The sequence below is a fragment of the Oryzias latipes genome, chromosome 15 (assembly GCF_002234675.1).
Source record: "Oryzias latipes chromosome 15, ASM223467v1".
Classification (NCBI taxonomy): Eukaryota; Metazoa; Chordata; class Actinopteri; order Beloniformes; family Adrianichthyidae; genus Oryzias; species Oryzias latipes.
Window position 1 is genome coordinate 28204124 of NC_019873.2, and position 27563 is coordinate 28231686.

General features: G+C 47.6%; 2 protein-coding genes and 1 non-coding gene across 8 annotated transcripts in view; all 3 read right to left on the bottom strand.

The window, feature by feature from the left end:
- Positions 1-1938: 1938 nt before the first annotated feature.
- On the bottom strand, positions 1939-3772 carry LOC101169311 (mitochondrial import receptor subunit TOM20 homolog). The gene is made up of 5 exons (XM_004077480.4): positions 3559-3772; positions 3240-3286; positions 2696-2777; positions 2424-2566; positions 1939-2166 (listed from the first exon to the last, which is right to left on the bottom strand). Exons 1-5 carry the CDS (start codon positions 3680-3682, stop codon positions 2122-2124), a joined length of 441 nt encoding a protein of 146 aa, XP_004077528.1. The 5' UTR covers positions 3683-3772; the 3' UTR covers positions 1939-2121.
- On the bottom strand, positions 2244-2377 carry LOC111948858. Its single transcript, XR_002874856.1, has one exon. It is a non-coding gene; the product is annotated as a small nucleolar RNA SNORA14 (small nucleolar RNA).
- A 492-nt stretch (positions 3773-4264) lies between the features above and the next one.
- The window catches only part of arid4b (AT-rich interaction domain 4B), a 43135-nt gene continuing 19836 nt past the window's right edge, over positions 4265-27563 (bottom strand). For 2 of the 6 annotated variants that reach the window (XM_011484709.3, XM_020709760.2), the window contains exons 5-23: positions 27378-27468; positions 26120-26199; positions 25944-26035; positions 22304-22445; positions 21416-21495; positions 19344-19420; positions 18791-18939; positions 18646-18718; positions 18484-18578; positions 18307-18404; positions 17629-17824; positions 17348-17550; positions 13886-14068; positions 13029-13113; positions 12745-12946; positions 11213-12628; positions 6971-7183; positions 6207-6353; positions 4268-6118 (exon numbers count right to left, since the gene is read on the bottom strand). In XM_011484709.3, the coding sequence (XP_011483011.1) occupies positions 5964-6118; positions 6207-6353; positions 6971-7183; positions 11213-12628; positions 12745-12946; positions 13029-13113; positions 13886-14068; positions 17348-17550; positions 17629-17824; positions 18307-18404; positions 18484-18578; positions 18646-18718; positions 18791-18939; positions 19344-19420; positions 21416-21495; positions 22304-22445; positions 25944-26035; positions 26120-26199; positions 27378-27468 (3777 nt within the window). In that variant the 3' untranslated portion in view covers positions 4268-5963. Of the gene's footprint in view, positions 6119-6206; positions 6354-6970; positions 7184-11212; positions 12629-12744; positions 12947-13028; positions 13114-13885; positions 14069-17347; positions 17551-17628; positions 17825-18306; positions 18405-18483; positions 18579-18645; positions 18719-18790; positions 18940-19343; positions 19421-21415; positions 21496-22303; positions 22446-25943; positions 26036-26119; positions 26200-27377; positions 27469-27563 lie in introns of all 6 variants that reach the window. The other 4 variants (XM_011484711.3, XM_020709759.1, XM_011484710.3 and 1 more) reach the window with 4 other exon arrangements.

The following is a 27563-nucleotide window of genomic DNA, read 5'->3' on the forward strand; positions in this document are numbered from 1 at the left end:
GGGGGGGGGGGGGGGGGGCCTACAGCATGCAAAACAAGCCCGTCTGGCTGTTTTAAAGCCGCCCCCCCCCTTGCTGAGAGGCAGGAAGCAAATCAGGGAGGGGGGGGTGGGGTAGGTTAACCCTTCGCTCACCCTCTTCTTCCTCACCCCTCCTCCCCTTTCAGATAGAGCTATCAGACTCCCAAGATCCGTCGGGGGGGGGGGGGGGGGGGCAGTCTTATCAGACACGTAGTGGTGGGAGGGGATGACATTATTAAAAAGCAGGATGGGGGGGGGGGGGGGGCGGCCGTCCGCACCCTTCAGCTAGAACTCACGTGGAATGTCAACAGTGCCCTCCCCAACCCCCACAGATGGAAAAATGGGTCATTGAGTGGAAGTCACCCCCCCCCTCCCAACATCAACAGTTTTGCTTTATTTTGAAATTTCTCGGGGTTTTTTTTCCCTCTGTGGTGAATTGCTGTGCAGTCTCTGCCCTCCCCATGACAACCTACTGTAGGGCTGCAGACCATGCCCCCCCCCCAGCCGTGACATCAGCCACAACACGCAGACAGAGGCTTTCACCTCCCACCCCCACGCAGGCCGCTAAAACCCGCGAGCCGCACGTTGCATCAGAGTCCTGAAGCTGCCATAGCAACTGCGCACCGACCGGCGGGTTATTTCTGTCTGCTGCTCGCGCGCGCGCGCGGACCCCTCCGCGGGTCAGACGCCTCTTTGTCACCAAGGCTGCGATCAGGCGCTGACATTTTAAACTCTCGGCCGCGTAAAAGGTCACAAATGTTGTGGAAAAAATGTCCCGACAGGATGTCCAGAAAGCGGCCGTCGCAGTGATCACAACCTCAACGCCGTCAGAGGCACGCACGCGCGCGTTTAACCGTCACTCATCTGAAACGGTTCAAAGTCCCAAAGATGAGGATGAAACACAATTCTCTGCGCTGCAGGAGCAGCAACCACTGTTATTACTGTCAACTGGAGCTGTTGGGGCCTCTCCATTCAGATGCCCCCCCTCTCTGTGAGGGGGGGGCATCTGAATGGAGCAACAGCGCCCCCTGCTGCCAAAAGCCTCCTGCCCGTCTGCGTCGGACACAAAGAGCTGACTCACTGCGCCTGGAAGAACCAGGACGGAAAATGACCACGCAAGAATGACTTCCAAAATAAAAGTCTTGCCAGAATCTGAGCGTCCAGAGAGGCTAAAACCGGTTTCTTCCCCACGTTTGACCTCTGGATGTATGCCCCTATATTAACAACCCCCCCACCCCCCCTGCACAGGACTCTGCTGCACATTTCTGCAGAGGACACGACTTCATGGAAAATTGGAACTGCGTCCGCCTTTCAGTTCCTCGCTTGACGTTTCTAGGGCAGCGCTCATTTTTCATTCCTCATGCAGGAAAAGTTTTCCCCCGCTCTGGTTTCCCGGTAATCTCCAGACCCGGCCGCTCTGGAATAACAGCTGCAGACAGGGATAAAAATAATTACGGCTCTGTTTGTCTTCCAAGAGACACACTTCCAGCCAGACCTACTCCCTTCCTCTCATGGGCTGCTCCGCTTTCGCTCACTCGCACGCACAATAAAGCCATTCATGATCATTGTGGGCCGGCGAGCTCGCCTTTCTCCATTCTGGCTGGAAACTGAAATACTTTAGCTCACGTTGGCAGTTCAGCTGTGGTTTGGCAGCACATCACCAAACCCAGAAACAGGATTTTGCTCCTTTCATGTAAATGTGATCCACAAACATCTGTTGTTTTCCCGCTCTAACTTTATCCACAAAGTTATTTCCCAGTTTTCTTAAAACTGAGCAGGTAAAAACACATAAGGGATTTTTTTTGTGTAGCTCTGCTGCCATCTGCTGGTGAAACCACAGTCAGCACAGCAGGTCCTCATGTTTAGTTTCCAAGGGTTTTACATGTTAAAAAACATTTATGATTAAAAAAAAAAACAACATTTTCAGACAAACTTAAAGTCTTCTTTAATGTCGACATTCAAACAAATCAGTACATTCAAAAAATACATGATATCTAGTGGATGAAAAGTTGGGGAAACATAAATCGTGATCCCCTAAATGACCCCAAACTGGGATCAAACAGTAAAATAAAATCTGGAATCATGAGAAGATCATCCGCAAACTCATTCAACATCATCTTCTGATAAAGACTGAGAGCTGACGATTCGCTGAAAAACAAAGAGGAATAAAGAGCAGTTATCTATGCATTCAAAGGATTTAATTTTCATTTTTTTAACGATTTTGTTTTTGTCTTAGAGGTGAAATAGCTAAGAGATACCATCACATAACTCTTAGCTTTGGATAATTCTAAGGTCAATCTTGCACCCTTTCTTGTCCCAGAGGCCAAAACGGCAACTGGGGGGTTTTTAAAGGATGCTCCACCGCTGAAGCACCTGCACCGCTAACGGACAGAGAAGACCCTCACCTGGCTGATGGTGGGCAATTTTGTGAGCAGCATCTGAAAGACGGGAGGAGGCAGAGTCTGCTGGAGAACCTGGAGCAGCTGCTGAGGTTGGCCACATACCGCGATGGCGTTGGTGAGGTGGTCGACGCCTTTCTCAAATTCACCTGAACACAGAGGGAGCAGGATGCGTCTCTGTTATGATTTATGTGACTTACGGCTGCAGCGACAAGTCCTTAAAAAAACCACACGTCTAACCTCCAAGTATGGTTTACTAGTGTGTAACAGTGGCTGACCTTGTGACAGCAGCTCCTCTCCCAGCTCGATCTCCTTTAAAAAGAATTTCTGCACCGCTTCAGCGTCCTTCAAATCTGGAAACTACCATGTAAACAAAGAACATGTAAATATGTTAAATAAATAAACAAACAACTATTTTCGCTTGGCTTCAACATTTATAGGCATTTAACCCCTTTAGGTTAAAAGGTCCGTCCGTAACATAAGTATTACCAAATAAATGTCTTTTCTAACCTTATGTTAAAAGATTAGAAAAGCCATTTGGTAATACTTGTTATGCTACCTTTAAATATTAACATATCAAAAATGTTTCCAAAAAAAAGGTGTCATACTGTAAAATATGTTCATCTTTAACCTTCAAATTATGAAATCATTAGATGAGAATAATAGAATTTGGAAAGTAAAAGTACATACATTATCAGTCATGTTTTTGTTTAGTAGATTTTTAGGGAGTAAGGTTATTAGCATTTATACTGTGTGCAAAACCTTACTTCAATTGACTGTCAGAAGACATATGGCTTAAATGCACTTTCTATTAATGCTTACCTTTGATTCCCCAGAATTTATGTTTGAAGAATTCAGCTTTCTTCTACCTGTGAGGAAAAACGAAAACTAACTTAAAATAAAGGTGTTTTCAGCATCATCATGTGAACGCCAACGAGACCCACGTGGTTACGAATTAGCACGCAAAACTTAGCAAACCAGAAGCGCAAGTTAAAATAACTGACACACAGAAAGTAGCTTTACATTTTGTTACAAACCAACATTACGCAAAACACTCACTACGCAGCATGTTTCTTGCTTTAACCTTAACGTCTGTGGGTTGGTAGGCTAAGCTAACGATGCTAGCTTGAATAAGACTTACGCTCTCGAAGCTTTTGTTTGAACTGAGGGTCACTCCGCCGCTTCCTGTCGAAATAGAAGCAGTAAGCAACGAACACAGCTCCGCACACGCCGGCCACCACCGCGCTTTTCCCCCCACTAATCATTTTTAAACACTGAACAGAGAGGAAGGACTAGCCGGCCAGCAGCTAGCACACAGCTGCGGAAATGCGGAGCGGAAGTACGTCACCTACACAAAGGCGCCAACTTCCGCCGAGATTTTTAAGTATTTTAAGCTTTTTATTTTAAGAATATTTCATTTTTGCACTAAAATATATAGACACAATATATCTTTTTAAATAAATGTTGAATTATTAATAAAGGTTTTAGGCGCTACACTACAGCAAATATAAACAGAAAAAAACGTATTACTATTTTTTTTTAAAATAATTCTTAAGTATGACAAGAGTTTTATTCAGTTAACATCTTTTCAAAAAGACCTAATTGACTTAACTGAATTTTAAAAATATTATAAAACAAGGAAAAATGAATAGTTAAGTGAAGACACATCTTTTCAAAATAAAGGGAAAATTATACTCCTGCACTCGAAAACCTTAGATAAAAATCTACTAAATCTATTTCACAGAAAGTGAATTATTAAGTTTAAAGGTTACATCATAGAACAGAACAGTAGGTTAATGCAGTATAAATTCATTTTTCCCCTTAAATAAAGGTTAAAAGGAACAGACTCATTCACAAACTATGGCATTTATTTTAAATGGAGGCTTCTGCTTTGCTTACATTTTTACAATAAATTACACAATGACCATTATTATCAGATGTGCCTAATAAATACTTATGGAGCAATAATCCAATTGGCTCCATTACTCACTCTTAGCCTATGATGCTGACCATTTTCCACATACTGTTTCATACAGCAATAGCTTCAGGCCACCAAGGGTTGAAAGAGTCCAGCCGCATCTAGAACCACCATTCCTCTCTAAGAAGCTCTATCTAAAAAAAACATAAAAATAAAATAAAAATGAAGAAGCAATCTAAAGGAAATGAGAAATTTAAAAAATAAAAAGGGGAGGGGGATAGAAAAACAAAGAGATGGTGGAGGAAACAAGAGGAAACAAACATGCTGCAACCCTGATTATTTACACTTAAGCTATAGTTAAAACCATAAAACTGTCTGTACAGAAAAGTACATGTTATTAACAGTGCAAGATATTAAATAGCTCGACTCAAAACACTTCTCAATATACAAATGTATAACAAAAGCATACATCTAGGTACAAGTTTGAAACCGAAACGTAACTTTAGGTTAACACACAGCTGGGGGGTTTATGTACAAACACTGGAGAAAGTTTTACACGTACTTCACCTTAGCATAGAAATGCACATTTACAAGATCTCTACCTTAACTATGATCATGTATGGAAATAAAAACAAAACCTTTTTTTTGTGGAGATGAAAATGATGAGGAGCTTTTGGATGATGAGTAGAAGTTGCTTCAGTGGTTTAAAAAGATTTCTTTAAAGGCTCCAAACGTAGCTTTCTTTAGTTGGTCAGCGGTGATTAGGCTAAATTCATACCGGTGACAACATAAAATGATGGAGGGTTTTAAAAGGCTCATGAACCGAAGTGATGTTCTCTCATTGCACATTTCCATCCATCATTCAGTAGTAAATTACAGGTGAAAATCCTCTCGTAGTTCTTACATTTTTACCGTCCGTCGTCCCTTTGCTCACTGCATTCTTCAGTCTTTTTAGAAAAGAGACAAATGGTTCCAGCTGACCCCCTGACCTGACGAGGATCAGGAAAAAGTGCTTCTCTTTTTCTCAAAGTGCCCCCAGGAGAAGTTCAAAAAGGCACTACAGTATCATTCATGCTCATGATGCTATCAGAGCCATCGCCGCCGGACCACGAGTCTGTACTGCTGACGTTGAGCTCACAAAAGCCTTTTTTCACTGTTTTCAATGAGGGTGGGGGAAGAAACATGGCAAAATGATGGTTTGCCCCTTAAAGCCAATGGGGCAGTGGTCCTTAGAAGCCCCTCAACAGCAACACGAGAAGCCCTGTTTGCTTTTAGGGCTGAACATTTTCCTCAAACGGGTTTAGCAAACGGAAAAGATTATTGCTTGCAAAAACAACCCTCGAAATGTTTCCGGGAACGAATGTAAAACCAGTAACTTTTGACAAATTTCATCTCCTTACACAACCGTCAGAAAAGTGCACTTAAGTGCTGATAGCTTGCCATGAAACAGTTGTCAGTAGAAAATAGTGCTTGTTTCTCGTTGTGGTGACTGGTCGGGTTTGGTGCCCCAGCGGTTAGAGTTTACAGGTTGACCCATCCGTCCTGTTGGGACGGAGCGGCGGCGGCGGCGGCGAGCCCAGGATGCTGGTTAAGTGCTCAGTGCGATGGCTCATTGCTGCTCGGTTCTGTCACCTGCACTCCACTGACAACCCAGAGTTCTGAGACGAGGAGGATGAGGATGGAACCGGGGGGTCGGCAAGTGTCAGCATGACGGCCGCTGTTAAGGAGCTAGAGGACGGTGATGAAGAGGAGGAGGAGGAGGAAGAACAAGCAGCCACAGTACCTGCAGAGGAAAAAACAAAGGGATTTTACTGAGCTCTTTGCTCATTTGTTGGAGGCAGATTCATGAAAGCTGGAAGCGATGATCTCACTTTCCCGCTCCTTCTTCTTCATGCGTTTTCGTCTTCTGTCAATGGAGGCCACCTCAGACTTCAGGGACAGGTAGTGGTTCCTGATGTCTTGGAGTTTCTCCTGAAGGAAAGAGATTCTCTCCAGGCTGCTCATCTTCTCCAGATCAGCTGAGCAGAAGGAAAAAAAGAAGGTTTTCAGAAAATCTCTGGTTCGGGAAGACGGAGGAGCAGATCCGCGCTGTTCTGTCCCGTTGAGTATTTTGTTGTTAGTTTGTAATTTGAATTTATGGAGGCCAAGCTGACAGTCAGAAATGATCATGAACTATGACCTTTTGGGATTGGTGCTCAACCATAACTGTGTAATTAAAGATTGAAGGAATATCTGAGGGCAAAGCTTAAAGCTAAACCGTTTACAGATTTTCTTCACTCCTTTGTTTTTTGTAGACATTAAATGTTGACGTCTTTATACATTTATTTATTTTATTGTATGATTTAGTTCGGCTACAGCCGCCGCTGCTGCTTAGAGAACATGAACTCTCTTGTTTATATATATTTATTTTAGAGATATAAATGACATTTTTTTGTTACATTTTATGTCTCAAACCTTTAGATTTATTAGTTTTTCTGTGTTTTTATTCCATTATCACCATCAAACAAAAAAGGAAGAAAAAAAACAGTAAGTAAAAAGAAAAAGAAAATAAATGATTTGTCTTTGAATGATTTTTGCAGTAATGTGACTGAAATAAGAATCGCGATGTGTGTGAGGTCTGTTCCAAGTCTCTTACACATCTGGAAGCTCCACTTGTAGACTCGAGCAGATCTCCCATGGCTGTCTCTGTGCTGGGGGGGCTCTGGGTCCCCCTGCTTGTGGAACTTGTGGCCGGAGGGGGGGGATCGGCCGTGACATTTGGGCGAAGCTTTGGGGTCAGATGTGGTGTGCTTGGAGGGGGCGGGTTTGCCCTCAACAGCAGAATGGTCCTCACTGTCACTGCTGTTTGCTGCAGAGGGTGAGAAGAAGAAGAGAGGAGGACGAGGTGAGGATGAGAGGAGGACGAGGGGAGGATGAGGGGAGAAGAGAGAAAGATGAGAGGAGGACGAGGGGAGGATGAGCGGAGGACGAGGTGAGGATGAGAGGAGGACGAGGGGAGGATGAGAGGAGGATGAGGGGAGGATGAGGGGAGAAGAGAGAAAGATGAGAGGAGGACGAGGGGAGGATGAGAGGACGACGAGGGGAGGATGAGGGAAGAAGAGAGAAAGATGAGAGGAGGACGAGGGGAGGATGAGCGGAGGACGAGGTGAGGATGAGAGGAGGACGAGGGGAGGATGAGAGGAGGATGAGGGGAGGATGAGGGGAGAAGAGAGAAAGATGAGGAGGATGAGGTGAGGATAAGAGGAGGACGAGGGGAGGATGAGAGGAGGACGAGGGGAGGATGAGGGGAGAAGAGAGAAAGATGAGGAGGATGAGGTGAGGATAAGAGGAGGACGAGGGGAGGATGATAGGAGGACGAGGGGAGGATGAGGGGAGAAGAGAGAAAGATGAGAGGAGGACGAGGGGAGGATAAGAGGAGGACGAGGGGAGGATGAGAGGAGGATGAGGGGAGGATGAGGGGAGAAGAGAGAAAGATGAGAGGAGGACGAGGGGAGGATAAGAGGAGGACGAGGGGAGGATGAGAGGAGGATGAGGGGAGGATGAGGGGAGAAGAGAGAAAGATGAGAGGAGGACGAGGGGAGGATGAGGGGAGGACGAGGGGAGGATGAGGGGAGAAGAGAGAAAGATGAGAGGAGGATGAGGTGAGGATGAGAGGAAGATGAGGGGAGGATGAGGGGAGAAGAGAGAAAGATGAGGGAAGAAGAGAGAAAGATGAGAGGAGGACGAGGGGAGGATAAGAGGAGGACGAGGGGAGGATGATAGGAGGACGAGGGGAGGATGAGGGGAGAAGAGAGAAAGATGAGAGGAGGACGAGGTGAGGATGAGAGGAGGACGAGGGGAGGATGAGAGGAGGATGAGGGGAGGATGAGGGGAGAAGAGAGAAAGATGAGAGGAGGACGAGGGGAGGATGAGAGGAGGACGAGGGGAGGATGAGGGAAGAAGAGAGAAAGATGAGAGGAGGATGAGGTGAGGATGAGAGGAAGATGAGGGGAGGATGAGGGGAGAAGAGAGAAAGATGAGGGAAGAAGAGAGAAAGATGAGAGGAGGACGAGGGGAGGATGAGAGGAGGAAGAGGGGAGGATGAGGGGAGAAGAGAGAAAGATGAGAGGAGGACGAGGGGAGGATGAGGTGAGGATGAGGGGAGGATGAGGGGAGAAGAGAGAAAGATGAGGGAAGAAGAGAGAAAGATGAGAGGAGGACGAGGGGAGGATGAGAGGAGGAAGAGGGGAGGATGAGGCGAGGATGAGGGGAGGACGAGGGGAGGATGAGGGGAGAAGAGAGAAAGATGAGAGGAGGACGAGGGGAGGATTAGAGGAGGAAGAGGGGAGGATGAGGGGAGAAGAGAGAAAGATGAGAGGAGGACGAGGGGAGGATGAGGGGAGAAGAGAGAAAGATGAGGAGGATGAGGGGAGGATGAGGGGAGGACGAGGGGAGGATGAGGGGAGAAGAGAGAAAGATGAGAGGAGGGCGAGGTGAGGATGAGGGAAGAAGAGAGAAAGATGAGGAGGATGAGGCGAGGATGAGGGGAGGACGAGGGGAGGATGAGGGGAGAAGAGAGAAAGATGAGGAGAATGAGGTGATGATGAGGTGATGATGAGGGGAGGATGAGGGGAGGATGAGGGGAGGATGAGGGAAGAAGAGAGAAAGATGAGGAGGATGAGGTGATGATGAGGGGAGGATGAGGCGTGGATGAGGCGAGGATGAGAGGAGAATGAGAGGAGGACGAGGGGAGGACGAGGGGAGGACGAGGGGAAGACGAGGGGAGGACGAGGGGAGGACGAGGGGAGGACGAGGGGAAGACGAGGGGAGGACGAGGGGAGGACGAGGGGAGGACAAGGGGAGGACGAGGGGAGGACAAGGGGAGAAGAGAGAAAGATGAGAGGAGGACGAGGGGAGGATGAGGCGAGGATGAGGTGATGATGAGGGGAGGATGAGGGGAGGATGAGGGAAGAAGAGAGAAAGATGAGAGGAGGACGAGGGGAGGATTAGAGGAGGAAGAGGGGAGGATGAGAGGAGGAAGAGGTGAGGATGAGGTGATGATGAGGGGAGGATGAGGGGAGGATGAGGGAAGAAGAGAGAAAGATGAGAGGAGGACGAGGGGAGGATTAGAGGAGGAAGAGGGGAGGATGAGAGGAGGAAGAGGGGAGGATGAGGGGAGAAGAGAGAAAGAGGAGAGGAGGACGAGGGGAGGATTAGAGGAGGAAGAGGGGAGGATGAGAGGAGGAAGAGGGGAGGATGAGGGGAGAAGAGAGAAAGATGAGAGGAGGACGAGGGGAGGATTAGAGGAGGAAGAGGGGAGGATGAGGGAAGAAGAGAGAAAGATGAGAGGAGGACGAGGGGAGGATGAGAGGAGGAAGAGGGGAGGATGAGGGAAGAAGAGAGAAAGATGAGAGGAGGACGAGGGGAGGATTAGAGGAGGAAGAGGGGAGGATGAGAGGAGGAAGAGGGGAGGATGAGGGGAGAAGAGAGAAAGATGAGAGGAGGACGAGGGGAGGATGAGGTGAGGATGAGGGGAGAAGAGAGAAAGATGAGGAGGATGAGGGGAGGATGAGGGGAGGACGAGGGGAGGATGAGGGGAGAAGAGAGAAAGATGAGAGGAGGACGAGGGGAGGATGAGGTGAGGATGAGGGAAGAAGAGAGAAAGATGAAGAGGATGAGGCGAGGACGAGGGGAGGATGAGGTGAGGATGAGGGAAGAAGAGAGAAAGATGAGGAGGATGAGGCGAGGACGAGGGGAGGATGAGGTGAGGATGAGGGAAGAAGAGAGAAAGATGAGGAGAATGAGGTGATGATGAGGTGATGATGAGGGGAGGATGAGGGGAGGATGAGGGAAGAAGAGAGAAAGATGAGGAGGATGAGGTGATGATGAGGGGAGGATGAGGCGTGGATGAGGCGAGGATGAGAGGAGAATGAGAGGAGGACGTGGGGAGGACGAGGGGAGGACGAGGGGAAGACGAGGGGAAGACGAGGGGAAGACGAGGGGAGGACAAGGGGAGGACAAGGGGAGGACGAGGGGAGGATGAGGTGATGATGAGGGGAGGATGAGGGGAGGATGAGGGAAGAAGAGAGAAAGATGAGAGGAGGACCAGGGGAGGATGAGGGAAGAAGAGAGAAAGATGAGGGGAGGACGAGGAGAGGATGAGGGAAGAAGAGAGAAAGATGAGGGGAGGACGAGGGGAGGATGAGGGAAGAAGAGAGAAAGATGAGGAGGATAAGGTGAGGATGAGAGGAGGACGAGGGGAGGATGAGGTGAGGATGAGGTGATGATGAGAGGAGAATGAGAGGAGGACGTGGGGAGGATGAAGGGAGAAGAGAGAAAGATGAGAGGAGGACGTGGGGAGGATGAAGGGAGAAGAGACAAAGATGAGGAGGATGAGGTGATGATGAGGGGAGGATGAGGGGAGGATGAGGCGAGGATGAGAGGAGAATGAGAGGAGAATGAGAGGAGAACGTGGGGAGGACGTGGGGAGGACGAGGGGAGGACGAGGGGAGGACGAGGGGAGGACGAGGGGAGGACGAGGGGAGAAGAGAGAAAGATGAGAGGAGGAGGAGGGGAGGATGAGGTGAGGATGAGGTGATGATGAGGGGAGGACGAGGGGAGGATGAGGGGAGAAGAGAGAAAGATGAGAGGAGGACGAGGGGAGGATGAGGTGAGGATGAGGGGAGAAGAGAGAAAGATGAGGAGGATGAGGCGAGGATGTAGGAAGAATGAGAGGAGTATGAGGGGAAAATGAGGAAAGAATGAGAGGAAGATGACAGAAGGATGAGAAGAAGAGAAGAGGAGGACCATAGACTTATGTAAAGAGGAGGGTCCGGGGGTTTCTAACGTGCGACCGTCACACCAACGTTCTGGTGGAAGCGGCGCTGGCGGGTCGTACCTGCTTTTCGGTTCTTCTTAGGAGGCACTCCGAGACTCTTCCGGTTGGGTTTGTGTTTCTTTGAGGCTCCGCCCGACGGCGGCTCTTTCTGCCTCTTTTGACTGATGGATGCTGCAGAAGGAGGAGGGAACGGACAGCCTGAAACAAGCTGCCGGACTGCGCTTAGATCATTTAATCCCAGATTGCGACAGACTGGAGTACCTTTGGGCTTCTGCTCGCAGTCCTGCTGGCTGCTGCAGCTCCGCTCGGGGCTGTAGCTGCTGCTGTTGCAGGACAGGTTGACGCCGTACACTTTTGAGGGGGAGCCCTCTCCGTCCTCCTGTGGGAGGTCTGGCAGCTCCCCGCCCAGACTCTCCACCTCCACCGTGCTGCTGTCCGTCTCGCTGCGCCCGCCTGCCACCTCCTCCTGGATTGGACCTGGAGGGAGAGCGTCGGGAACCGGCTCTGGAGGTAACGTGGGGGCCGTGGATGTTTGCGGGGAGGAGGGCGGGGCTTGGGCGGAGTCTTCCACAACGCTGCCTCCTCCTGACGGGGACTCGGGCGTCGTTGGCGGCGTGTTGAGCACAGAGTTGCTGCCGCTGCTCGGGAACTCCTGCAGCTTGTCGAGCTCCATCTGCTCTTCTGAAGCTTCCTCCTCAAGGTCGGCGTCCTGTCGAGTCACGCCGGGCTCCTTCAGGCATGCGGGCGGCGGCGGGGAATTGGCAGCCTCAGTGTCCGAGTCAGAGAACAAGTCTTTGAGGGTCTTCTTGGGCCACTGGGCCTGGATGCTGGACCACACGTCCTTCTGTCCTTTGGGTCGGACGGCGGCCCGATCCTCTGCGTTTGCTGACACCTTGGCCCTCTTCTCAGGCGTCTCCCAGAACCCCGCCTGCCGGCCCGCTTTGGTCTTCTCCTTCATGCCGTTGTACTTCTTGGAAGGTGAAGCTTTGGATTTGGGGCGGCTTCGCTCTCCTCCGTCCACCTGGGGTTCTGGCGGCGCCGAACTGTCGTCATCAGAACTGCTGCAGGACAGCCCAGCCCTCTCCCCTCCTGGACTGGCGGCTACGTCGTCCGGTTTCTTTGGGGAGCTCTTCGGTAACCACTCGCCCCCCCTGGTGTTCCTGAGCTTAGCTTTGGGCTGACCCTTTGGGGTCCTCTCGGCAGCACCGTCAGACTTCCTCTTCCTGGTGCTCGATGCCTCCGCTTCCGCCTCCGCCTGGCCTCTCAGCTTCCCAGCGTTCTCCGCGCTCTCCTGACCCTTTCCCGAGACGGAGGATGATTTGTCGGCGGGGGCTTCGTTCTCCCACTGCTCCGAGGGCGGAAGCGGCGGCGGCGGCTCTGCGGGGCTTTTCTTGAGGCTCGGATCGTGCTGCTCCTCGCCGGGCACCTCCCTGTCCTCATCCTCGTGCTCGCTCTCCTCCGTGGAGAGCTCGGAGGCTGAAGCAAACGAGACAGAGCTGTGAGACTCAGCAGGAAGTGGTCAGACAACAAACCACGTTGGTGTAAACAATCCTACATCTGCTTAAGAGCTGCAGGCTTACGAGTGTTGCTACCTTGCAGGCCATTGAGGATAGAGGTAATTTCTATAGACTTGACGGGAGACTGCGGAGTCCCTTTGTCCTCACCATCGTCCATCTTGGAAAAGACATCCTGGCTGAGGCCACATTTGGAGCGAAGGACATGGCTGGACGGGGGGCCGAGGACTTCTCGGTGACTGAGCCTCTCTAGCCTGTCTCGCTCCCGCTCCGCTTTGTTCTGCCGGGATTCAAACAACGGTCAGCCAACGGCGTCACGACTCCAGAACCACAAAAAAACCTCCACCCGTCGGAAGCCGTACCTTTATCTTTTTGCGGTGCTTTATTTTTGGTACGTTCTTATTGGCCGGGCGCAGGATCTTGTCCGCTTTGATCCATTCGTCGTATCTAGAACGGAGTACAAAGACAGGACGGGGGTCATCACGGGGGGTCATGGAGGAGGAGCCGAGGAGCTTCCTCTCACAGCACCGCCACCCAGACACCTCCACCTTCTGAAGCAACACAACAAGCCACCACAGCAAAGAGGAGCAACCCCCATGGAGTTATGGAGAGGAGACACACCGAGCACCACACAAATCAGAGGCAGCCCCCCCCCACGCCACCAAAGGAGCTACTGGGTTGTATGAGTGGAGATGAAACGTCACACACGACAGACACAGAGAACATCCCACTGTCTGTGGCACCACGACACGGAGACGATGACATGCCGACTGCACCAGTTGACCACCCTAACACTCCCCTTAACGCTGCGTGAACCCTGACCCGCAGGGGGGGGGAGAGGGGGGAGAGGGTTGAGAGGTAGAGGTGAGTGGAGCGGCAATTTGGTCGGCCGTTGGAAAAGTTCACACAAAGGTTGATCGGCCCGATTGGTCAGCCCGTCTGTCGGATCGACAGACAGCAGGGAGACGGACAGACAGGGGGGGTTAAAGTGAGGAAAGCCGTGGAGTCGTCCGCATCACGCCGACGCTCGGTTTCGGCCACTAGACGGCCCAGCGTTCTCCCGTGATCAGAGTACTGAGCACGGCGCAGGATGAGATGGAGCAGAATCAACAGTAAAGGATGAGTCTGCACCCGAGGAGCAGCCACTTCATTGGTTTGTTTTCCTTCAGGGTGAAAACAGGTGATTTGTTTTTGCTTTTGTTCCCAGGTCCTGTCTTACCTGACGTTCCAGCCACAGTAGTGCACCAGGTAGAGCACCTCTCCCCCCTCCACGTCTGCCTCTTTCACAGTGGCCTCGTACGTCTTCAGACTGCGGCCTCGCCCATACCTCACCTGCACCTTCATCCCCGGGGGGTAACACTCAAACTCCTCCCCTTCCTCCCCCTCCTGACTGCTGTCATCCCTGCAAGAAAAAAAGTTCAGCGCTTGCTGGCCCTAGGCTGCACACCACAAAGCCCGACCCCGCACCGAGCCCGGATTCTAGCTTCGCCTGCCCCGCTACCACGCTGCACCACCGCCTACAAAGAACCTCCCACGTTTGTCGCCACTCTATCTGTGGCAAACTGAAGAGTAAACAACAGAAATCCAGTAAAACAGTTCATGGCGTGATTCATCAGATTAAACATTCTCTCAGGGCAGATCCTGGATTTGCTACGGTTAGTCCCTCTAACCCCACACAGCAAACGCAGGAGTTGCAGTCATGCACACGCCGTGAGAATCAAAGCAGCCTCAGGAAGGAGCTGGAGGTGTGGAAGCTGGAGGGGTTTCTGGAGGAGCAGGTTAGGACAGCAAGGAAACGTGAAGCAGGTCCACAAAACAGGAAGCACGGGCCCTAGAGCGGCTGGAAGACCCTTCAGAGGCTCCTGCAGCCTCAACGTTGGAGCTTCTCTGGGTTTTTGAAACTCCTTCCACAGAAAACGATCAACACTGTAGCGGAGGACATAAGTATTATTTATCCCTTCTTGATTTTGTAGGTTTTTTCCCGCTTTAAAAGAAACTGACAGTCTGTCATCCTGATGGTGGGTTCATTTGAACAGTTAGAAAAATCATGAATCTCACTTTAATATTAATTTATTTGCATTTCAGTGATGGAAATAAGTGTTTGGCCCCCTAGTAACCATTCAGAGTTCTGGTTCACACAGACCAGTTAGACTCTCCTAATCACCTGTTTGAACTAATCACCTGTAGAAAAGCCACCTGTCCACAGAATCAGTCAGACTCCAAACTCTCCAACATGGAAAAGACTAAAGAGCTTTCAGTGGATTCAAGGGAGAAGATTGTAGACCTGAACCAGACCGGACTGGACTACAGAACCATCAGCAAGAAGCTGGGGGTTTAGGGTAACTGTTGGTGCAATTGGGGCAAAATACAACAACATGACCCTCAATCCACCTGTAGGTCTGGGGCTCCAACCCAGATCTGACCTGGTGGGGTTTCCATGATCAAGAGAACCGAGAGAAATCAGCCCAAAACAACATGGCAGGAGTTGGTTGAAGATCTCACAGCAGCTGGAACCACAGTCAGCAAGAAAACCAATGGGAATACTTTACACAGCAACGGTTTCACATCTTGGAGAGCTTGCAAAATCCTCCAGCTTAAGAAGGCACATGTGCAGCAGACCCACCTGAAGTTTGATACCAACTCCTTCATGATTTAGAGATTGGGAGAAGGAGCTGTGGTCAGATCAGACCAACATGGAACTCTTTGGCATCAACTCAGCCCGTCATGTTTGGAGGAAGAGAAATGCTGCCTATGACCCCAAGAACACCATCCCCACTGTCAAGCACGGAGGTACGAGCATTATGGGTTGGGGGTGTTTTTCTGCACTGTGTTGATTTGGGGGGGGGGGGGGGGGGCATGTACCGTCAAACCCTGAGCAAGAACCTCCTTTCCTAAAGCAGGAGTCTTTAAATGGAAGCTGGATGGGCCTTCCAACAGGAGAATGACCCAAAACAACCAAGGAACGACTGGAGAAGAAGCAGATCAAGGTCTTGGAGCGGTCCATCCAGTCTCTGGACCTCAGTCCTACAGAAAACCTGTAGAGAGCTGAAGCTCAGAGTTTCTAAGCGACAGCCGCCAAATCTGAATGATTTAGAAGTCATTTGTGAAGAAAAGTGGAGCAGAAATCCTCCTGATATGTGCAGAAAGCTGCTCACCAACTACAGGAAACATCTGACCTCTGTGCTGCTAGTAAAGGTTTACTACAAAGTACTGAGTCTATCTGGTGAAGGGATTCAAATATGTTATTCCCTCAATAAAATGCAAATGAAGTGGATTTTCTATCTGTTCAAATGAATCGACCATCACGATGACAGACTGTAAATTTCTTTTTAATTGGGGAAAACCTACAAAAAAAGAAAAATCAGAAATGGATCAAATACCTTTTTCCTCCACTGTAGCTTCAAAAACAGTTTCAACTGGAAGAACTTAAGGTTTTCTCCTAATAAATGGATAAATATCCTGTTGCACATTAAAAGCCAAAGAACAACAATCTAGACATCTAATCTCTGTAAATGTTTCCTGTTTAACGGATGACATTTAGACAGTAATTCATGGCTGGACTGAACACTTCCCTGCCATAAAATACATGAATTATTTTCCACATTGAATCCGGCAATTAGCCACATCTTACAATAAGTATGCGTTCTCCTCACACACCTCAGCTCAGCGTACAGGTTGTAAACACTAAACACACGTGACAGGGTTCAATCTGTGGGTGTCTGCAGAGTAAACGAATGCAAGGCTGAACGCTGCAGCACAGCCTGACAAAGCCCAACAAACACAGAGCCCAGGCCGTACCCGACAGGAACAAAAAAACCGACCGTTCAGAGCAAAACCCAGAGTTACTGCAAACAACCGCCAGGAAGAGAACAACCAAGTCCGCATCGCACCCCAAACATCATCGCTGCAAAGCTGCAGCTCAGCCAAACACGCAGGTAAGGCGCTCGAACCAACGACGGAAGCAGTGTTCAGCAGCTAAAGGGTTAATGCCTCGGTGCAAACACTCACACACATGGAAGACACAAAAAAGGCGTCACATCAAAAGCTCAAAACAGAGAGGCAGAAGGTAGAGGAAAGACAAGAGGGGGCGGGAAGACTGAAGCTCCATTCACGCAGCCTGTTTGCTGTTGTGGAAAGGTGCGGCGTCTCTGCTACGCCTCCCTGAGAGGGAGGGAGGGAGGGACAGAGGAGGAGCAGGTGGAGCCGTCGGTCAGGTGACTCACTCTCGGTGTGTGATGGAAAGCTGATGTGTGTCTGTGTGATGCAGAAGAACAAAACCGCTGCGGCGAACTGGCGTGTTTTAATGTTTCTGCTGACATAGCAAGGACGCTGAGAAAGTTCGGAGGCTCCGCCCCCCGGCCCAAAAGACCCAGACAGAGAGAGACAGAGGGGTGACAGGCCAGGTGAAACGACCACGAGAGACAAATATAGCAAAGAGAAGGGGGAAGTAAGAGCTTAGTTAGAGGGGAGCTGCGCTCTGTTTGGTTAGCAGGTACTGGTGGATTGTGGGTATTAGTGTAAATCAAATCACAAGGATCTTTTCCCCTAATCTGCTAATGGTGTTGTTGCTCTCTAGGCCTGTAGATAAGTTGAGTTTCGCCTCCCTGCAGGAATCCTGCGTCTGGTTCGTCCCATGAGCGCAGAGTTGGGAACGTTGGGAAAATGTTGCCGGAAGACTCACCCGGAGTTGTCCTTGCTCTCCTGCTCCTCGTCGTGCTCCTGCTTTACGTTCTCCGGCCCGAGGCGAGACGTGGAGGAGCCCTCCTCTGCGTCCCTCCTCAGGGGGCCGTCGTCTTCATCCTCCTCCTCGCTTCTGCTGCTTTTCGCCTCCGCTTTCAACGGTTCGCTCCCCTGGTTAGCTTGAATCGACTCCGGTTTCTCGTCCTGCGCAGAATGACGTCTGGATCAACCACCCGGTCAGACGTTTCAGGGAAAGACCTTAGCAATAGTTGGGAAAAACACCTTGCAGAGGAGGGACCGAGCGCTGCCGGAGTCCCCGTCTATTTGGGCTTTCTGTTCCTCTGCAGTGGAGGATGAAGGTGCTGCTCCTGCAGCCTCCGCAGGCTTCACCTCCCCTTTAGAAACCTGCTTGACAGGCAGGTCCATCCGAAAGGTGATGGCAGAGGAGGTGCAGTATTCCTCAAACCCGTACAAATACCTGCAAGACAGCAAAGGTTCACAGTTGAAAAAGAAACCTGTGCAAAGAAGACGCGTAAAACAAAGGACATAAACAAGACATTCAGTGAAAGCTGCACGCCAATGCTGCAAAAACAGGCGCCTCAGGAAAAAGTGAAAGATTCTTACCCCAGTGGCAGATTGTCTTTCAATGAGCAAAATAATTCACCAATAGGGTAGTAAAAATGGTCTTATCAAGAATTCATAGAATAAGAAAAACGTTCTAGTCACTAAGACACGATTTCTCAAACTCAAAGATTATTTTGCGATTGAGAAAGACATTTTTTCTTAAAACATGCGTCTTTAAATAACTTGCTAATATTTCAAAAATCAACAAATTGAGCCAAACCAAAAGCACAGAGTAATCTCCGGAAGGATCTGAACATTTTGACATCAGAGCGTCTGGAATTTAAGGTTTGAAAACCCAAGAGAACCCAGACAAAGGCTGTATTTTAAAAAACGTACTTGCGATAAGCACATTTGACGTTGTAGCCTGCAGCCGAGTTGAGTACAGGGATTCCCAGGTCCTGGTAGACCTGCTTCCAAACGGAGCCGCTCTCGATCTAGGAGGCACGGACAAACACGGACCGTCAGCTACGGTGAAAAATGTGACAAAGCCTGGTGAGCAGAAGCAGCGCTCACATTGTCGAAGCCCCCCAGTTTGTGGACCAGCCGGTAAAGCTTGAAGAGGTTGAGGTTTCTGTAGCCGAGGACGGGCCGCTTGTTGATGGGAGTTCCTGCAGAGGAGACACGGTTCAGAGCAGGTGACCAACGAGGAGCAAAGAACATCTTCTCCCGACTCACCCCTGTCCTCCATGAACTTGTAAAGCTGCTGCAGAAAGTTTTCCCGCTCCTCTGGGAAAGGCTCCACCTCCTCCTGCAGACAGGAGCAGCACTCTGTCACTTTAACCATGCAGGTAGAGGAGGATCTGAATCGTTTTGTGCCTACCTCCTCCTCTTCATTGTTAGCATCTTCCTCCTGCTCCTCTGCCTCCTCCTCGTCGTCCTCCTCGCTGCTGGAGCTGTCTTCTTTCACCTCCGTCTTCCAGGCGCTGGGAACTGCCGTCTTCTCCTGGAACTCCAGAGCTGCGTCCAGAGCTGGCAGACGGCAACATCATGAGTTATTAGGCAGCGAACACAGGCGGCGCCACTCATTACGGCCTGAGACCAACATAAGGAAGAGCGAGGCGACCAAACACCAACATCAGGGCGGGAGAACTGTTTTTGTTTACACATTCCTCACAAAAAAAACTGTGAAAATAGAGCAGTAACAGGGCCATTTACAGTCTGGACATCCATCAGAACCTGCGGCGGTGCAGAACAGCAGAAGCATCGAGGCACAACGCCACAGGTGCTTTCGAGGATCATCTAAGCAGATGCTGCAACACTGACAACATCTAAGAATGGGAGTCAACCTCCTGTGAAAGCACAGGCTGCCTCCTGACTGCAGCTGGAACCTGGAAGAACCGCGAACGGACCGTCCTGGCTTTTCCTAAACTCACCCGGTTTGAGTCCCGCGTCTGCTTTAGGTGGAGAACGGCTGTTGATCTCATGGACGTCCTTCCGGAGCACAAGGTTACTGCGAAAAGCAGGTTAAAATGTGAACAGCGTGACGTCACATCCGCTCAGGTGGAGTCTACAATACGTGAGCAATACGTGTTAACCCTAAAAAGAACCCGGTCACGGCCTGCAGCCGCCATTGTGGACACGTTCTGACAGCGTCTGGGCTCCATGCTGGAGATGATGCACGAGTCTGGATTTTAAAAGGCCCCCAGATTGTTTAATGTGAACAGCTTTCCACAAACGTGGAAATCATTAAGGTCTGTTGATTGCTGAAGCTAAGGGATTCAGTTCAGTCAAGGAAAGGCAGCGGTTCTAAACTTCATATGAGGACAAAGAGGTCAGTACACTTATGGTAACTAAAATCATTGGCCACAGAAACAAATGAAACTGAACAAAAATGCACACAAAAAAGAATTCAGTTGAAAGAATAACTGTTGATTCAGGCCTGGACCAAGAATCCGTCTTTTAAATGGGAAAATGTGCTTTGTTCAGGTGTATTTATAATCTGATTCTGAAGGGCATTTTATTTTGAAAAACGACGATTTATCCGACTCATTGCTGACGCAAGTCGCTCATGTCGGATTTCCAACGGCTACTTTGTTAAACCGGCTGCACCGAATGCTAGATTGAAACTCCCAAGCCAGAAAAATTAGCAAAAAACAAACAAACAAAAAACTTAGTTTCTTTGGCAGAAAAGACCCAGAGAGGAAACAGAAGAAAAAAACAGTCTTCAACAGCAAAATAGAAGAAAGTTGCATTTAACGGAAAAAAATGGCTCCTAAACAAAATCCAGTCATCAAGAATAAAATTGAAAGATATTTTACAGAGAATGAAGAGAAACTTTACCTTTAAAAGTGAAAGGAAACAAAGAAAACCTGAAGCAAACTTCAGCCTCGGACGGGCCGCTCCGTACAAACGTTAAACCCTTCCTGCCTCACAAAGGTCGAGGACCGCGGATTTATAGACCTATGCAGGTATTTTGGGATTTCTGTAGGACGCTTTCATTCCACGACTTCAAGCGCTTTTTAGTCCTTTCCTATATTATCACTCATCAGGTGTTCTCTTCACCTAACTATGGGCCAACATCCAAGTGATAAGAGCTCCTTCTCTGCAGCAGCTGAAGATGCTGGTAATGGTTACAATCTATCCATTTATAGAGGATCGCAGCACCGTCATTAATTTAAACCCTTAAAACCTTACTGCCTCCAACATGTTTGCAAATTCTATGAAGAATTTCCTGCATGAAATAAGCCAAAGAACTTCCTTTAGGAATAACAATTCAATGAAGCAGAAAACCTACAATAAACACTGAAGTTTTTAGGGCAAAACTGTTTTTTGTTGCTGTTTTGTCCCAAAAACAAAAAAAAAAAACCTTTTTCTTGACTTATCTAATTGAATGACTCCTAGTTGTCATTCACCATCATGGCAGAAGGAAAATAAATGTTTGACGGATGCTGTCAGTTTTTATGTCTGAAAAAACGGACAAGCAGTTCATCCTCAGACATTACATCAAACCTACTAAAAAAAAATTGAATTGTTTTAGATTTGACCTTAATGATAAGATGACCTACTTTTTACAGAGACACACCAAGTGAAAACATTCTAGTAGCAACATCAGATTTATTCAAGTTCTTTGATTACAAACACAAACGGCTCAATTTTATAGCAATCGATGAGTCAGAAACGAGATCCGCCGACGATGGAAATCGCAGCAGAAACACAGAGCGACGAAAAATGAACGTGTGAAGCTAAGAGGTTATCGTTTATAATATTTGGACCGGCCATCAAAAAACAGTCTGTCAGAGACTGGAACTGGTTAAGCTACGTTAAAGTCCTACTCCAGTCATCTATTTGGTCCATTTTCAAACAGTTTTTAAAACCTGAGTGGCTGCTTAGGACATAGCTTCTGCAGAGCAGCAGGAGTTCATTAGAAATTCACCTCTGAGGTGACAGAGGTGAATTCTAATGAAGTCCTTCATCAGAGTGAGTATGTTTGGAGCTCATCACTTACAATTTTCCATCCTTGAAAGACCGGATGAGGATGGTGTCCTTCTTCACAGCGACGTCTTCATGGCAGTCCGGGGAGATGACCTTAGAAAAAACAGAACAGTCAAATCGTCAGAAAAAAAACAACTCATTTTTAAAAAGAAACATTTTTTTAAAAAGGTTTCATTTTGTAGTTCCTACAAACTCCTAGCGGCGCATTACAGATGCATCTGTGGTCAAACAACAAAACAAGAGCCACCAAATTTGCAGCCATAAAACCCAAACAGGCGGCAGATGTGAGCAGAGCTGCTGCTCTGTGGCGTCTAACCCAGAGGAGGCGGCTCTGCAGTCATGGAGATCCGATTTCCAGCAGGGCTCTGCCCGCCTGCTCTCTGCAGCACAGGCTCCCTGTTGAAGGGCGAATGCTGCGAGGCGTAGCTGAGCCTCCACATCCAGACTCGCTCCTTCCGCGCTTGAACAAGGCAGCGTCGGAGTCTCATCGCTGGAACGGAATCATCTGTTGACGGAGGCATCAGTCGGCGCGTTACTCCACCCCTCTGCCGTCCCCCGACAGAGAACAATGACGGGCTGGGTAGTTATGAGGACGGCCACAAGGAGGCAGCATGGAGCTCGGCCAAAACCAGCTAAAGGCAGGGGGTGTGGCCTGAACCCCCCAGTTCTACTTGTAAGAATTGCATTAACAAATGAGAACTTTTAGCATTTTCCTGAGTCAGCAGCAGAGTGGTGAAGCAGACTGACAGGCTTCACAGGTATGAACATTCTCCACATTCTCCAAACATCTCCCGCTGTTTGAATCAGATCACATGACCTTACAGAGGCTTTGAAAAGCAGACGTTGTGATGGAACGCCACGAAAAAGGAAAAAATAAAAAATAAATAATGTGTCCACTGACCAAAGCAGGGTACCACGATGGTTTCTTTTTGTCGCTGCCGGTGACCCCCTCCACCATGACAACCTTGCCGAACAGATCTTCGTTCTGCCGCTGGTCGTTCTCCTCTTCCTCACTGGAGGAGGAAGACGACTCTTCCTCCTGACTGTGAAGGGAAGGGAGGGTTTTTTCATCCGCTTTAACCATTTGAACTTTCAGAACATTTGGTCAATGATCGTGTTTGTCAACAGCAAAGAGCAGGAAATAACTGCACGGTGTGAAATGCCAACATTTCCTCCTCTTCAGCTCCCAGATGCATCGTATTGTCAACCCCATGTCTGTCGTCTCTCATCAAACGGGGTTGATGTTTCACAATAAATCAATGATTTGAATGCAAAAGTACAATAAAGGCCTGATTTGTTTGTTTTTAAATCAATCTTTTTTCAGTTTGGGAAGACGGAGCTGGACAGTTTGTGCTCTAATCACGGCGATAAAGGCTGCGCTGATGAGCGCTCTCATTAGGATCAGTGTACAAATGAAGAGGCTTAGCTCAAGACGCTAAACCTGCCGCCGTGACTGATCTGGAAACAGATCCCACGTCCTCTTCTGACGCCTCAGTAAGCCTGTTCTCTGCACAGCTCCATGTAAACCAACACTGATTCTGGCTCGCCTGCAGTAAATCCATCTGGATACGACGACGACAACAACAACGGCGAAACTGTGAATCCATGTTGTGAACAAAGCTCTTTGTGTGGGGTCAAATCAGGATCAGGTTTAAGGTGAACAAAAAAAGAAAGTTAATTTGAGAGGTAAACATTGTAAACCTGAAAGAAATGTTAGAAATGTGACAAAAAGTATATGTTTGAGGATGAAGAACCTTTAAAACACGTATAATAAGCGTCAACGCCGTAAAACCAAAAACCTGTAAATAGAGAACTGAAAACAAAGAGACAGAAAAATAAAAACAAAAATTTAAAAATAAAAAAACAGCAGCTGTTACTAATAAACAAGTTTTATTGCATTTGGTAACAGTTTTTGATTTATAGCTCTTTTTTTATTCAAACTTACCTCACTTAAACCCTTATAGCTCAAAAAGTTGTTTTGCATGAAAGTCCTTTTAATAAATGAAATGTGATTATCTGTAACAGCTGCTGTTTTGCATCTTCAACTTTTGTTTTTTCATTTCTCTCCCTCTTTGCTTTCAGTCTTAAATCTACAGTTTCAATTAAGACTTCATGTTCTTTGGGTTTGGGGGCGGGGCATAGAGCCCATTGGCTACTGGGACATGATTGACATCAGGTGAAAAAGGTTATGGTGATGCGTCAAACTTCTGGAGCTTGTTGATGTCTTTTTCCGTCCCAAAACACAGCCCGTTGTTGGGACCGCCTGTGTTTTCCCTGCACCGATGTGGCGCTCGGTAATGATTGCATAACCTCTGTGACCGAACGTCAATGGTAGCCTCAAAGGCCCGCCCCCCCTGAAAAATGAGTGTCAACTCCGAAAAACAAACAGTCTAAACTGAAACTGTAAATTTTGGACTGAAATCAAAAATGGAGAGAAAAATGAAACAAAAAAAATTAATACAAAACAGCAGCTGTTAAAAAAAAAATTGGTAACTATGGAGCCCGCGACCTGACATGGGTAAAAAAATAAATAAATAAATCGTTCCCACTGAATATTTTGTTCCCACGAAATAATAATTCACATAATAAGTCATTCGTAAAAACAGATGGCTTGCTGTTTCCACACATTTATCCTGTTGTATTTGAATGCACCTCAGTTACAGCGATACATTGATTGGTCGAGATGCATGATGGGATATGTGTGATGCATGATGGGATATGTATTAGGCATGTAGCCTTCGGATGTAAAGAGACTGCTAACCAGTATGATAATAAAGACAAGTTACCTCAGCACGCCCTGAATATTATTATTCCTTTTCGACAATAAAATACAACCCCCTACACCACAGCGGCTGTCCGTCTGCCGGCATGACAAGCAAACGAGCTCCGCGGGCGAGGAAACGGTCGCTCCGCGGGCGAGGAAATGCGCGGTCCGCAGCCACCCGGAGCTCGTTTGCTTGTCATGTCGGCAGACGGACAGCCGCTGCGGTATGGGGAAGCAGCAAGCTCAATCATCCTAAATCTTATATATTTTTATTTTCATCGGGACAATCAATAGATCCCCAGTTTGATTCTTCTTTTTATTTTTCTCCTCTTGAATTACTCATTCAATGATATGACTAATTAATGCTCTTATTTAGCGGCCGCCAGGTGCGCTCCGTCAGTCTCAGAGGGGAGACTGCCTGCATAGTTCTATGTCCAGCAACAAGCGCGATTGCTTTGACACACACTCAAGCAGCCAAACAGCATGGACCTCACTTCAGTTGATAGACACTTAAGTCATGGTGCACTAAAAGAAACACCCATGCTCAGCCGCATCCCACAATCTTTTGGTGCCATTAGACTCAACGTGCACGTAAACAAATTATTATTTCGTGTCTACAAAACAATATTTCGTGGGAACGTTTTGTTTATTTTTTTTACCCATGTCAGGTCCACGGGCTCCGTAGTAACAGTTTGGGGTTTATAGTTTTTTTTTTTTAAGTTTTCAGAATTTCTTGAAGTTTGAAAATTTATTTGTCAAATTTAATTTTTTTCTTCTGATTTTCAAGATGTCTTTCAAGTTTAGAATGTGTACTTTTATGTTCACAACAAATGTTTTTCTAGTCTTTTTTTTAAATTCACTTTAAGCGTATCCTGATTTGACCTCACAACTGTGACTGTTACAGTTTTTATCTGCATGCATCAAACTGGGAAGTCTGGTTTTGTGACACTGAAATCTGAAACCACAACTTTCAGCGGCCTCTAATGCTCACATGTGAAAACAAAACCCTGATCACCAGTTCTTCTCTTTTAAATAAAATGCGACACATCTGCAGGTTTGCAGAAACTATGGAAAGGAGCCGATAGCAGGAAAAAAAAACAATAGAAAATGATTCCATCAGGAAACAAAAAAGGTTTGTTTTCATGCCGCTTCACGTTTTCCAAAAGGGTTTCCTGAACCTTAACAGATGTTCACTCGTGCGTCTCAATGTAAACTGTATGATTGAAGTGCATCATTAACGAGTTCAGACATAACTACTGACCATATGGAAACAAGTTTAGGATAGCAATGTGCCTCGGGGACCATTCTGAGTCCATATTGCATCAATGTTTAGAGAAATATTGACTTTTCTGCGAGTGCAATTAAAGAGGGAGGTTAGAAAATAAGATTATGGGGACCAAGACTGTTTTGTTTTCTTTTTTTTTGGCAATAGAGCAGACACAATTCTACCAAATAAACCCTTTTCCCTGCAGAAAACTGTGCTGTCTCCCAGGAGCACACACATCAGTGCATGAAATCCTTACTGGAGGGGGGCTAAGCAGGACCACAATGTGCTCTCACATACCGACACACATCGGATGATTGAACTGCCTGAGGAGGAGGGGAGACTCTTCTTTTCCAGCCTCAAGTGCAGGAATGAAGATGAGACTTCCCTCCTTATTTGAAATGCTTGTTATTGATGAGAGCATCCCCCCCCCCCCCCCCCCAGCAGGGGCGCCCCACATCCTTACACCGGGTTTTAAATGACCCCTTGAACGCGGCGGAGGACGGCACTCACACTGGGTTGGACCGGCGGCCGCGGTTGCCTTTCTTGCCGATGACGGGGGTGCCGAAATGCTCGGGGTTGGTGAGGGGGAGTCTGTCCAGGGTCTGCACGGGAGACAAAGACTTTAAGTGCCGTTGTTTGAAAAAAAAGAAAAACAAAGCTCTTAAATCAAACATGCTATACAGCACCTCGCTCTCTGCAAAGTGGCGTGCTCCTTTCAGGCAGAGAGAGGAACGCCTCAGGGTCTTCTCATCGCCATCGTCAAACACTGCAGACGAGACACAGAAGTTATTAGGCTGAAGAATCACTGGTGCTAATGAGTCCTGTGTAAATATGACCCAATCTCATGGCTGTTTTTAGGAGTTTCTATCAGTTTTCTTGTCAATAAATGTCACAACTCTTAATTAAACTTAAACGGCGAGTTGAAGTTCCTGTCTGTGATGTTTGGAGGGTAAAGAAACCCCCCTCCTTGGTGATCTCAGGTGACAAACGGCAGTTAAAACACTTCAGATCTCAACAGCTTTAGAGGCAGCACATATTGATTTTCCCACAATGCAGCCTTGTACTTATAAAGATTTTCAATCAAAAAAAACAAGACAATCCTGAGAAAAATGTTAAAACGTCACAAAAATGAAAGACAACACATTTTGAGAAATGATTTTGCTGATTGATTGAGGACTTTTCAAACACAACACTCCATAAACGCTGATCTAACTTCATGTGAAGTAGGAACTGCAGAGAGAAATGACACTAAGAATTAGCGTGAAAATAAAGACAGTAGAATGGTGTTAACCCCAGGTCAAACTGCATCCAGGAGGACAATAAAACCGAAAATAACGTTCATTTTCTCAGAATGAAGGAGGATATTGCAGGAAGACCGTTCTCCAACAAGCTAAAGGCCGTTTTGCACATTTCAATGTATGTTGCGTTTGTCTTCCGTGGTACATGTCAGACATGCAGTACAGACCAAAAGTTCAGACACACCTTCTCATTCAAAGAGTTTTCTTTACTTTCATGACTATGAAAATTGTAGATTCACACTGAAGGCATCAAAACTGTGAATTAACACACGTGGAATTATATACATAACAACAAAGTGTGAAACAACTGAAAATATGTCATATTGTAGGTTCTTCATAGTAGCCCCCTTTTGCTTTGATTACTGCTTTAGAGACTCTTGGTATTCTCTTGATGAGCATCAACAGGTACACCTGAACTGGTCTTTTCCAATATTTATGTAATTCTCAAAACTTTTGGCCATGACTGTAATTTTCTGAGGTTAAATGAAAACTATAGCTTGAAAATCTAAAACTAAAGCCAGTCAAAGATGGAAACAGCCTTTTAAAGACATTATTTTCTTTAAAATGGACTGAAAATAGGAAGTTAAAGGCATTTATGTGCAGGTGCTTGACAGAGGTCAGGTCAAGCGCTTTGCTGTGGACTTACCAACAGTGTAAATACTTGCATCAGTCAGCTTGTTGATTGTGGCTTCCTGGTAAACTCCGTTCTGATTCTTCACCTCCACAACAGCACCCACCTGTGAGACGGATCAGCAGCTGTTACCCGGCTCGTCCATAGATGATTACTATTACTTCACCTAACGAGGCAACCGCAAGAATCCAAATTGACTGA